At 41.3% G+C, this 14,018-nt stretch overlaps 1 protein-coding gene across 1 annotated transcript in view; it reads right to left on the bottom strand.

The window, feature by feature from the left end:
- Nucleotides 1-6,076: 6,076 nt before the first annotated feature.
- ephb3a (eph receptor B3a) overlaps nucleotides 6,077-14,018 on the bottom strand; it is a 47,426-nt gene continuing 39,484 nt past the window's right edge. The window contains exon 15 of the mRNA XM_058066844.2: nucleotides 6,077-7,970. Within this exon, the coding sequence (XP_057922827.2) occupies nucleotides 7,859-7,970 (112 nt within the window). The 3' untranslated portion in view covers nucleotides 6,077-7,858. The remainder of the gene's footprint in view (nucleotides 7,971-14,018) is intronic.

The following is a 14,018-nucleotide window of genomic DNA, read 5'->3' as shown; positions in this document are numbered from 1 at the left end:
CATTTTCTACCTCTTATCCTCACAAGGGTCGTGGGGGGTGCTGGAGCCTATCTCAGCTGTCTTCGGGCGAGAGGTGGGGTACACCCTGGACTGGTTGCCAGCCAATCACAGGGCACATATAGACAAACAACCATTCACACTCATATTCATACCTATGGACAATTTGGAGTCGCCAATTAACCTAGCATGTTTTTGGAATGTGGGAGGAAACTGGAGTACTCGGAGAAAATCCACGCATGCACGGGGAGAACATACAAACTCCAGACAGAGATGGCCGAGGATGGAACTGAACTCTGTTATGAGGCCTGCGCACGAACCACTCAACCGCCGTGCAGCCTGGTCATAAACAGTTATAGCATTATTAAGAAGTCATTTTCAAGCTAATGTTTTGACAATAAGGTGGTATTAACACATGTATTCACTATCAGCTATTCATGTTCATCAACCCTTACATTTTTTTTTTCAAAGTTGCTGCATAAACATCTCATTACACGGTTCAACAAACTATGATTTATCTCCAATTCTCCATCGTCGCGTTTATATTTGTTCTGAATGCATTTGCAGGCCTGTCTCTGTGAGTTCAGCTCAAGTATGTGTGTGTGTGTGTGTGTGTGTGTGTGTGGCCTTGAGATCAGCTTCCCTGGCATCAGTATGAGGGATGGCGGCGGTCGTCTGCTAGTCTGACGCACGTTGCCCTTCAAAGCCAAAAGGCTATAGACACCCTTGACTCAACACCCATGGCCTCTGCGACCTTTGAATGGGTGAAATGATGCTGAGGCGCATCATCAGCATCAGCATCATCATGCACGAGCATGGAAGACGGCGAAGCCGGTGAGCACAAAGTGCTCTGTCATGCTAATCAGCACACACGAAAGGCTCTCATGGGGAAAAAGCTGAGGGGAACTGACGTGTAGGTGTGTTTCCTTACTCGGCCGTTTTCAGTTCAATTCTGAAGAAAGAAAAAGAAGAAGAAAAATCAAACTATAACACTTGAAGACCAGTTGCAGTGTAACGGATTATCTTTAACAAGATTAGCATAAGCTGGTTACAAGAAATGGCAAGTGTAATCCATTAATGTGGGTGAAAAAGGCAAAATGTTTTTTTTTTTTTAGGAAATTAAGCTGATTTTCCTGATTTAGCCATTGATCACGCCTGATCTCGGCGCTATTAGGTACGCATTACAGGTCACATTTGCAAGAAAGGGAATGCTTTTCCTGTTATAGACTACCTCCGTGGATTAGAAAGTAAACAATCAAGTGTGTTATACTACACAAACATAATGCCATCACCTATAGGAACTACTTCAACCTGATGATGTTCACACAGAACTGAATCATGGGGGAAAAAAATAGGGCTTTTTAAAGCAGTGTGAAAGGGGATAATAACCAAAATCAATTCCAATCCCCCTCCGTGAAGATGCGCTGCCTTCACTTGCTGCTCATTTGTGGGTTTTACCGTCGTCATTTCTGTCTTCATGAAAAGCATGCTCTTTTTGTACACCGAGGTTTAGTCTATACATAGGTGGTGGCATCAAACATACTTGCTCACGGTGCAACAAATCGGAAACCACACACCAACGCATCCATAGCAAGTTAATGCGTCACATAAATCAAACAATAAGTAAGCGCTGTAAATGTATAACACTTATAATAAAACTGTTATTTTCACATGCCCGCAAGGCATGCTATTAAAATATAAATAAAACATTGGCTATCAAGATTATGTTAACTCCTTCATGTTTACTAATCAACATGTTTTTGCATTCCAGCAAAAATGTGACAAACACAGCAGAAAAAGTATAACTAGCTACCCAGCATGACTTGCGGAGGGAGTATATGGTGTTTTTTGGCATGGGTATTGGGTATAGATATTTAGATTAAAGGTTTAATAAAAGGAATTTGGAAATGCTCATGGGGCCAGATTAAGACACTTGGCAGGTCTGATGTGGTATGTGTGACGCAGTTTGCCCACCCCTGCTCTATTGACTTGAGATGAGGCCACTTGAAGGAACTTGTATTTTTCAGCCCTTTGTATTGAGTTGTGGAGTCCAATAGAGCAGTTACACACAATAACTTGCACAGCAAGCTTTCTAGTTCATCCAGAATCTGCACCTATTCATCTGTATTTCTTTGGATTTTGTACTTCCTGTCTGTTTTAATTTATTCCACCCATGGCTCGCCTCCAGGAATTCCCACTCTGCTGTGGTTGTTCAAACTCCAGAATGCTTCAAAGGACTTCCGGTTTGTGCCGCTAGCTGCAAACCCAACTTTATATGAGTTGATAATAACCGGCAATTTATCTTTTTTAAATATCAGCTTTTAACATACAGCCTTATGAGTTGGAACCCGAATCCGATCCAGAAGCAGAGACTGGACAGTGAAGTCTCTCAAGAAAAGAGGTTATTTCAAGATATCGCTCAATGGTAAGTAGCTTCAGCATTTTAGTGTACGTTTTTCTACAGTATCGGTAACATGTAATGTTTTTTTTGCGGGACTACCAGTGTTTAAAAAACTCTAATTGTGGTGGATAAGGACTATTAGCAACCCCGCTCCGTGTGTGCACACTCTATAGTGCTACACAGACTCCTGCTTGGTGGATAAAGACTTTTAGCAACCCCGCTCTGTGTATGCACACTCTATAATGCTACACAGACTCCTGCTTTTGCTGCTCATGCTTACACTAAATAAACACAGTTAAGACACATTGCACACATTGCTAGCAACGTGAATACAGGAGAGCTTGGGGGAGGGCAGAGAGCCTACAGCCACGCCCATAAGGAAGCTGCTCCTCTGTGACATCACAAAAGAACAGTTATGCAACGCCCTCTGAAACTGAGCATTTTTGAGCCATCCCAAACTTCTTTCAGGGTTCACTTCCAAATGAACAAACCTCATTATCTGAAACTTTGGCATTGTTTAACACGAGAATACGACATTTTAACTACTCTAATAGGTCAGAAAAGTGGAGTCTCGGATAATTTTGAAAGTGAAGATGCTGGATTGAGGTGGTGTGCTTGTTTGGTTCCATGTGGTCTGCGGTTGTTTCTCAAAAACGCTTTTGGAGACGGCATTCAATTCACGGTGGGCATTCCTGCAGTTAGCACGTTTTCTAACACATGCTACATCAGTGGCATTGTGCTGTGTGATAAAACTGCACATTTTGGAGTGGCCTTTCATTGTCGCCGGTTTAAGGCACAACAAAACATAGAATTATGAGCTCAGGACATTTTTAAGGCTAAGAATTTATGACTTCAAGCTAATATAGCATGATTTTCACTTCCTGGAGAATAAATCCAAGGCAACCAGACCAACAAACTAGCAGCAAGTGACCTGGCAAAGTATCCCAGAATCTTGTGACGCCCATGGACGCATGACTTGAATGCAAATTAAATGAAGTTTTTGCATATTTTCGGTGACTAAAAAGCATCTGTGATTGCTTAGTGTGAATTTAAAGGGAACTAATTGAAAGTACATGACTTTCAAGGTCATAGCACGGATAAATAGTTTGGAGTCTTTCATATATTTTCATCATCCTCACGTTCCGACTTGTTATTCTGCAGCTTTTTCTTTGTACGTCCTATTTGCTCCATTTGCTACCTTTTCCAGCAGTTTTACATATAAATTGTCACTGAAAAGACTTTGATTTCCGTTTGTGCTTGCGGTGCCGAGATGCAGAAATTCCTCCACAAAAAAGAGCCAGTGTACCGAGTGGGTAAAAAGCCCGATATTTGTGTGTCTCTGCTCACAGTTTTGGCTTAGTGTTGCACACGCTTCCAGCCTTAAAGAGGGTACTTTTCCATTGACGAGAAGGCACAGGCGGCTTTAGCGGCAGCAGCAAATCACTGCTCTGTTAAAAGACCCTGATGCGTTGCAAACGCTCCTGCCAAGCTTCCTTGCTCCAAATCTGCCTGCTTGCAGACCCCCTTGTAATTGGAGGCATTAAAACTTGCTTTGGACAGGATGGCGAATGAGTGTTTTGAGCTTGGTTGAGAACTGACTGGTGCATTCAGGGGGGGGATGCCTAAATCTGACAAATCACTTGCCACCAGATTTGTGTGAATTAGTGCGGACTACACATATTGTATACATATGCATGTGAAGTCTGGGCTCCTATTCCTGCCTTGGCTGGTCTTGTTAATCCAGCATTAACCATTGGGGGGGGTCTTTGTAGTGACATAGGGATTGGGCCGCAAACTAAAAATTGGCAGGTCACTACAATATAAAGCGGTTGTCATTCTGCCATCCCATCATCATCCTCTCGAGCGTCTATCATCCCAGCATGCTCGTTAAAAGCATTCAATTCCTGCTGTCCTTGTTAAACATTTCCTTTAGGTTTGCAGCCGTTTTATATCATCTTTAGGATGCAGCAGCGCAAAATATTACAAAGACATTTCTGCTGAGACGGAGGGAATGTTTTCTCTGGTGAGCAATGAGAGAGAATCTTCAAATGTTTAATGGTCGACGGGACGTGCTTCTAACGTGGTGTCAGATCTCACACACGCGATGGAAAATACCAAGCGTGCAATCAAAAGATACTTCCTGGTTTTGAAGTTAGATGAAAAAAAATAAATAATAGCTTTATGATTTTCTATGCGTCAGATATGCACATTAAACATTTCTGGATTTGTTACACAAATACAGAAATCCAGTCCAGCTTGTCCCGGTGGATTCCGACTCATTCCCAAACTGGTTGAGAGACATCGTCTTCCCTAAGGTCTTCTACCATTCAGACGTAGGGGAGGAACGTAGATACAACACTAAATTCAGAGCTTTGCCTTTTAGCATCACAACACCCCAAAGTAGGAGGATCTCGTTCCCGAACCGAGCATGGCACTCCAGTCTTGGACTCGGATTTGGAGTTGCTCATTCTCATCCGAAAAAGACCCAATCCATCAGAGACCAAACCGGTACCCCTCAAGGCCTAGAAATGGTGTCCATATAGGTAATGAATGGAATGGGTGACAAAAGGGTCCAACTCTAATTTATTGCGTGACGTATTCCTGGCAATGCAAACTATACTCCCAGAGTATTCCCTACAGAATTCCTCGAGGAACCTGGTCGAATACTTTCTCCAAGTCCACAAAACACATATAGACTGCTTGGGCAAACTCCCATGCACCCTCGAGAGCGACTCCACAGTTCCACGACCAGGACGAAAACCACACCAGTCCTCCTGAATCCGAGATTCAAATATCTGGACTAATCCTCCTCTTCAGAACTCTTGAATAGACTTCACCAGGAATGCTATCCTCCAACGTTTAGCTATTAAACTCTATTAGCAATGAGGTTGTGTCACTAACCGGAAGATAATCACGTTTTTTAAGAAATGTTTTAATAAAACAAAGTCTGTGCTTGAATACGGCTTATTATTATTAGTCAAAAAAAAGCAAAATTTCCAACCTAAATTAAGAATATCCAAGCATACAAAAATCTCAATGAACTAAAATCCAGATATAAGGCCTTCAGAAGATGCATTCAAAGACGCTGTGAATGATATGTAATCTTCCACACTGGTCACAATGTGTCAGTGATGTTATGAGACACACAAGCACCAGAACAGGCTTGAATGCTCTCGCAACAAGCATAGTACTCCCCCCCCCCCCAAAAAAAACCCTTCGACTCTGAACCCTTGATGTCACTTCCTGTACACCCGTCACAAAGCATCCCTCAGGGAACACATTTAGAGCCACACACGGTCTTATTTAAGTTGGATGTCTACCATATTGGTTAAGACGGTTGACTATAGGGGTGTTAGTTCATGTCTAGAGGGCTCTAATAATGTTTAAGAACATATTTAGAAGGTTGTGTTTATGCATTACAAAAATATTCGATTTTTTTGTTTGATGGTGCTGTGGGTAACGATGCTTCAAGTCACACGGTACGCATCCCATCCCATCCCATCCATCCCATCCATCCCATGAGGGCAGCAGCGCTATTTAGTAAACATCCAAACAACAAGATACCAGCGGTCCTCCATTTGCACACTGAATTAAAAAGAGGCAACCAGTTGAGATGATTAGGCCTGCCCCCCCCGACCCCCTCCACCCACAACCCCACCCACCCTGACTTATGAGCTTCTTCCCAGTCGATAAAAACAAGAGGTGACAGCTTCGCTCACCTGCTCTGAGCTTTGTGTCCTGGCTGACGGATTAACGGCAAACGACACCGACAGCCATATTAACTTTGTCTCCTTGAAGTTTCTCCAATAACACACGGTGAAAAATCCCCCCTGGTGTCCGTCAGTCACGTGATCTCATTATTTGGCAAGCGGCATGGACCGGACTTTAATTTTAATTAATCTTAAAACCTAATGAGTCCCTCCAAAGCTGCTGTGATATTCCGACTGCGGAGGTAAAACATATTTGCTATTCCTTCTTTTCATCCCTCGGCCGAATGAGACCTGGAACTTCAGCCTGGTGAACACACAGAGAAATCAAAGAGCATACCAGAAATCACTTTAATAATTTATTTGCATATGATTATCGTAAAAATATTGAAGGAGAAATGCTTATTTTTGTTCTAGTTTTCTGCCTTTTTTTTTGTTCTTTTTTTTTTTACAATCTACTACACCTTGAATTGCACAGGAAAACGTCTGCCCTTTCGCAGACGTACATTTTCTTCTTCTTTCATTGTGACATATAATATCAGATATGTAATGACCATTACACGTACAATTCCGCCATTGTTTGCTCCTCAACAACAAACAAACAAGCATGTAAACAAAGGTCACAGAGAGGCCAAAGTCAGGTCAGATAGCAGAAAAAGGCTGATCGATCTAAAGTGTGTGTATATATACAGGCGGTCATTTAAATAGGGACCCGCGCTGGATGGACGCATGTTAGGAGGAATGAACCAACATTTGGAGGTCAAGTCAATATTAAAGTCATAAAGCTTTCATCTGTATAACGACCTTTTAAACTCGCATTGATCTGTTTGTATGATCTAAAACTCACTGAATTTTCACTCATTCATTTGTCTGTCTGGCCTGGGAAAAATAATAAAAAAATAAAAAATAAACAAAAAACACACACAAGCATTGTAATAAAAAGCCCCCGGTAAAAAAAGTACAAATAAGTTAGCATTCAAAACAATGCGTATATGATTGAAATAAGAAAACATGGACGTTAAAGTCCATCGCCAATGCCACCAAAGCCACATTTATAACATGGAGCGTTCCACATTGGCATGCACGTGACGTGTCCAGCACAGTGTCAGTTGGATCGCTCCGCTTGGAAGGAGAGATCATGTGAAGACTTGGATGCTTTGTACAGAATTAGAACACGGAATTCTCCCAGTACACGTGGAAGACTGTATATAAGAGGAAGCGGATTTAAGGGTTTTTTTTTGTTTGTTTTGTTTTGTTTACCCCTCACTCCAAAACAAAAAAAAAGTATAAGAGGAAGAGTAAAAAGACATCTAGTACAGATGTGAGGCTGTCTTTAAAATCTTGGCACTGTTGGATCCTTCAAGACCCTCATTCCGGTTTGTGTGAGCGCACCCCCACCCCCTGCCCCTTCCCATTGGTTCCCAACCGGCAGAAAACACATGCAGACATGCAAACACAACCTGAGAGGGCCCATAAGACGTTTGGCTTTCTGTCGACAGTCACAAAACCACATGAGTCAAAAGAAAAACACACACGCACACACACACACACGCACACACTGTAATGGAACGCTGTCTTTTAAACATTGAAGTCTCCGGGCGCTCATACAGCACCAAGTATTCCGAGTGGTCCTTCCTGTGTAGTCGGAGCTTCCCCCTTGTTTTTATCGTCTTTATTTTACATCAAGCTCTTCCAGTCAAGAGTTTCTAGGTAGTTTATTTATGTCTTTCTTGCTTATTGAAGCCGCAGCGGATCACACTCGGATGGGGAGGGTTTGGCTCATTTGCTGCCGAACTATTTCTTCGCTGCTGTCCGGGCTTTTCCTGTTGTGTCCTGGCAGCGTCCCTCCGAGCCTCAGCAGGTCCCTGTCAACACAAGTCAGAGACCGGGTTGACATTTTTTTTTAAAAGAAAAGACTTTTTCACATCCATACTGGCAAAAAATAAATATAAACGCAGATGCTCATCAGACACCATGATTAGTACACAAGTGTCCACAATAAAAGGCTTCCCTGAAATGTGCATTTTGTTTTTTACTTTATTGGCGGTCTGGGGGGGCTGCACGGCGGTCGAGTGGTTAGCGCGCAGACCTCACAGCTAGGAGACCAGGGTTCAATTCCACCCTCGGCCATCTCTGTGTGGAGTTTGCATGTTCTCCCCGTGCATGCGTGGGTTTTCTCCGGGTACTCCGGTTTCCTCCCACATTCCAAAAACATGCTAGGTTAATTGGTGACTCCAAATTGTCCATAGGTATGAATGTGAGTGTGAATGGTTGTTTGTCTATATGTGCCCTGTGATTGGCTGGCTGGCCACCAGTCCAGGGTGTACCCCGCCTCTCGCCCGAAGACCGTCGTGAGGATAAGCGGTCGAAAATGAATGAATGAATGAATGGAGGTCTGGGGACTCAGAACCAGTCAGGATCTGGTGTGACGACCATTTGCTTCATTCAGTGCAACACATCTTCGCATAGAGTTTATCAGATTGTCAATTGTGACCTGTGGAATGATGGTCCACTCCTCTTCAATGGCTGTGCAAAGTTGCCGGATATCAGTGGGAAATGGTACATATATGTACCATTGTACATATACATTGTACATATGTACATATATGTCATATACGCCGGTCAAGCACATCCCGAACCTTTCTGACAGTTCTTTGGTTATGCAAACCAATTGTTTCAGCAGCTGTCTTAGTGGCTGGTCTGGAACTTGTGAACATGTGGCATTTTGCTGTGAGACCAAACTGCACATGTCAGAGTGGCCTTTTATTGTGGGCAGTATAAGGTACACCTGTGCACTAATCATGATGTCAGATCTTGATGCGGCACACCTGTGAGGTGGGATGGATTATCTCAGCAAAACAGAAGTGCTCACTAGCAAACATTTCGATTTGTGAACAACATTTCAAAGAAATAGTAATATTGTTTATTATATAAAAACATGTATATACACACACACACACACACACACACACACATATACGTATATATATATATATATAATAGTAATAATATTAATAATAATTCATTCATTCATTTTCTACCGCTTTTTCCTCACAAGGGTCGCGGGGGTGCTGGAGCCTATCCCAGCTGTCTTCCGGCGAGAGGCGGGGTACACCCTGAACTGGTCACCAGCCAATCACAGGGCACATATAGACAAACAACCATTCACACTCACATTCATACCTATGGACAATTTTGAGTCGCCAATTAACCTAGCATGTTTTTGGAATGTGGGAGGAAACCATGCAAACTCCACACAAAGATGGCTGAGGTTGGGATTAAACTCGGGTTTCCTAGCTGTGAGGTTTGCTCACTAACCACTCGACCGCCGTGCAACCCTAATAATAATAATAATAATAATAATAATAATAATAATAATAATAATAATAATAATAATAATAATAATAATAATAATAATAATAATCAATAATCAATAATCTATAATATCATAATAAATATTAATATTATGTTATATATTTTATAATAAATAATCTATTATTATTATTATATAATTTTGATTTTTTTTTACTTTGAGCAAAAACAAAAGTATATATTTATATATATTTTTTTATTATTTATATTTATTTTATTTATATTTTTGTTGAGTATATTTTGTCGACCCAACCGTTCATTCCCAAAGATATATTTATCCTTTTTTTTGCACAAGAGGCACAAAGAGGTGATGATGCAACTCCACAATAGGAGAGAACATGTTAAAAAATGACCCCAAGGTGGCAGAAGTGCCTTTCATAACACCTCAGTCTACGTTTCCATCATTAAAATAGACGCTGCACAGCAACCAGGAAGTGACAAGGCATCTCGCCATGTTACGTGAAGGAGGTGTCCTTTGTTGCTACGCCAGCGTCCTTTCAATAAAGGCCATTGTGTCCTCGGAGATGCCGTAAACTTCCATATCCTCCCTCTCTCGGGACGTTATCTAGCCGAGCATCATGGCAGGTGAGGAGCTTCAGCGATACGAGGGCATGCCCACATGCAAACAGCATAGACGCTCTTTAAATCACGCGCTGACAACACGATCCATTCTCCTCCTCCGCTTTCTTCTTCTATCTCTCGCTGTTGCATACTGATGAGGCCATAAATTAATCATTGGCATGTCATCAGCGCACGCCGACACGTAGCATAACATGCGTACACGCTCGTGCACACACACGTGCACGCTCTTCGCCTGTTGCCCCAAGACGGCGTTGGGCGCGCCCTCCCCTGATGCATTAAAAAGCTCATTAGCAAGCTAATTAAACACATTCCTCTCTTTTAGCTTCTCCTCAATCTCCCTTATTACTCACACTTCATCACCTCCTGCTTTTCCACATCAGCAGACCTGGCTGCTGTCTGTCCTATCAGGAACATTCGAGCTTCCCGCCAAGTATTGTGGGAATTAAACCGAGGTCAGCCATTACATTTCCACACACAATTAGCTTCACTGAGCCCAAATCCTGGCATAGCGCTCGCCCTTGGGGACCGGTGCTCGAGAGAAAGTGTGAGCCAAGGAGCTGGCACACGACCTGGATACACGATGTGTGATTCCTGCCCTTTGTGCCAGTCGGAAGCATGAAAGCGCCGCAAAAGCGAGAGACAGACGATGTGTGCTTAATTCATTATACATCACTAGAGAGGCCAGGATGTTGCATCTACAGCAGCCGAGAGCATCCTGTTTGACCGGGTGCCAGGCGAACAAAATTCCGAACAAACACAGTTAAGACTGGCTGGAAGCGTCGGATTCAAAAAAACAAATGATCACCGGGAGCGCCAGCGCCCATGAATAAGTCAACTTGTACACTTCTCAGTGAAGTGTCAGTGGCAGAGGTGCATCGTCTGTCTGGCAACAAAACCCTTTGAGCTCAGAAAGAGAGGGATGGGGGGGGTTGGGGCGGGGGTTCTCCCATACAAACCCGACAAACGGGAACCTCATTTGCCTCTTTGTAGGCCTGCCATATTTTTCTTCAAGGAGACATCTTATTCCAACAACCCGGGGGCAGAGTTATCTCTCTATGAGGAGGAGAGGCTTCATCCTCCACTTCACAGCTGTCCTATACAATGGAGGGCACAATTTCACAAAAGGTGAAAGAGTACTGATTACATCATTCTCTCATTCGCCGCTTCGGGTGTGGACACATTACTTTAGCTACCGAGGGTCATGTAGTGAAAAATGAAAGGATGCAAGGAATTTGACATTTTGATATTGTGTAAACTAACACATGTAGACGAGGAAATACTGCATCTCAGCTTTGTGGTACAGGTGAAAAAGCATATTAGTACATCAGTTTGTGCTTTGTTCCTATTTACAAATATTTCAAATTTCTTCTCAAATAATCTTTATACATGACTTTATTGCCATAATATTTTTTCCCCAACCTATTTTTTTTGTTAATATTACTGCTAGTAAAATGACATTGGCATTCCACATATTATGTATGAGTTTATTCACAGCCTGTTTTCCTCGCTAGATTTCCACTTTTTGCTATTTACTTTATTCTTGGTAAATTATAGTTTTTTAAATTTCTGGTCTTTTTTCCCCAATTTTCCAGCTATTTCAACTTTCTTCTTATATAATCTACTTTTTTGTAATATTATGACATTATTTCTATAATATTTCGGAGGTTATATTATACGTAAGTTATTCTTGTAACATTATTTTCCTTTTAAGTCATTTACCAAAAAAAAAAATTTTTTTTCCTCAAAATAATATGACTTTTAAAAAAAGAACAGCATCTTTTTTCTTTGTTATTTCAAGTATATGCTACTAAAATTACATTTTGACTAATAATATTATAATTTTATTCTTGTTAAAATACATCCTTTATTCTTATAAAATTACTGGCGATTTTATTTTTTACTTTTACAGTTTATTTTAAATTTTGTTTTCTTATTAAATGATATTTTTAGAATGTGCTGTGGGCTAGTAAAAAAAATTAAAAAATTTCCAGCATTCATACTTTCTTCCTACAGTTTGAACCCTGTGGCTTGTACAGTGTTGTGGCTAAATCACGCCTAAAAGAACTGCAGTTCCCATGATGCTTAGAGTGCAGCTTCAGGAAATGCTGTAGTGGAAGCTAATATCATGTTTTTGTTTTGACCTGTCTTGTCTTAAATGAGTTTGATCAAGTGTACAATTACTACAGCTTCGGTTCGGACTGTTCGGACCGATAACCGTCCACTGTCACCAACTGGTTTAGACTATTACACTGAGACTCAGAGAGACTGACAAGGTGTGTGACGCAGGAATTATGAGGCTGTTCAATTCTGATGCTGAAGAAAATGACTTTAGTGGTTTTAGTTCCTCATAGGAGGATGAGAACGACAATGAGTCATCTTTCGGTGTACTACATATCCCATGTTGCAAAGTAGACAACTGTGGCTCATAGACAGGTGTAGTCTCTCTTTAAATATATATATATATATATATATACAGTTCACTCTCTAATGGAAAAATGATGATATTTTAGTATTTTTAGCACAGAGAGGTCAGTTATTTGCTGTGTAATCAACTCGACTCCATTATTGCAACAAGGGCGGGCAGTCACATGACAAAAACACATGCTGTACACACTTCTTAAAGTGAAAAGGGATCTCTTCACTCGGCAGTCACCCCCACTGAGATGTTGCACAGTGGGCAGCTCCGTGTTCTCAGCATGCATAGCAAATATTGCAAATATTGCATTGAGTATAAGGCTACATGTGTTGGAATTACAGCAGGACCAAACTCTCCAAACACTGTGGGCACTCTTCTTAATCCATTCCTCAATAAATCCTTAGTTTGCTTAGACACCTTTAACGCCCCTTGAATGCTAAATTTATCTCACCAGGATATTTTGACAATAGTATACTTACAACTTTGCAGGGAAAGTGTGAAAGAAAGGTCTATAAGATTATAAAGTGGACGCTTTGTTAGCGTATGCTTTGGTTCGCATGTTTTTTCACTTCATGTAGACAATTTATAGCTAAATTTTGCCTCAGTTTAAGTAGATTTTCCAGCTAGCGTACAATGTGTCTCACGTCTTTCCGTGTTATTAATACACTGCATGAGTACAACTGTGGTCTTAATGTAGTTTTACCACAAAACGTCCTTGTAAGCAGCTTGCAGGAGACGGATATTATCTCCATATTATCTGTGACCAGTTATGTTTCTCATCTTCTTCTAATCACAATACTGGGACTTGCAACTTTCTTTGGCTCCATTTTAGGTTATTTTGCAGCCAAAATATTGAGACATTACCTTACATTATATTACCTTAACCTTACCTTGAAGTCAGACATGACCCTCCAAAGTGAGGGAGCGAAGGGGGGGAATGTATATCGCACAACAGTTTAGCACCTGTTCTCCTGTTTCCCTCAATAAACCGTGGCTCACCAGTACCGGCAGCACTCATGCAACCCAATACCGTGACGCTAACACGACTAAGCTTGTTTTTACAACAATCACGTCTTCAATAAAGTAAAGTAAAATAACCTGAAATGTCTATTACTCCCTTTTATTTATCATTTATATGTATTTATATGCATTTAGAATTGTATTCTGCATGTAAAACGTGTTTAGCATTAGCATTTTTGGCTTTCTGGAACGGATTAACATGGATTTACATTATTTCATATGGGAAAAAACTGTTTTGGTCAGAGTACGTTTCGGTTAGAGTCAGACCTTCTAGAACAGATTAATGACACTAACCAAGGTTCCACTACAATTTGATGAACCTGTTGAAGAAGAACTTAACCTCAACCCAACCAAAGAACTCTGGGATGAACTAAAGGATACACAACTGCCATTGACGCCTTCTCAGCCATTATCACTGACACAATTACAGCATTGTTAACAATCAGAGCGGCATACTTGCTCACGGTGCAACGAAATGAAAACACAACACATCCACAGCAAGTTAACGCATCACATAAATCAA

The sequence above is a fragment of the Doryrhamphus excisus genome, linkage group LG6, assembly GCF_037039965.1.
Source record: "Doryrhamphus excisus strain RoL-2023G ecotype Guam linkage group LG6, RoL_Dexc_Guam_v1.1, whole genome shotgun sequence".
NCBI classification, from domain to species: domain Eukaryota; kingdom Metazoa; phylum Chordata; class Actinopteri; order Syngnathiformes; family Syngnathidae; genus Doryrhamphus; species Doryrhamphus excisus.
This window is presented reverse-complemented; position numbering and strand designations above follow the sequence as displayed.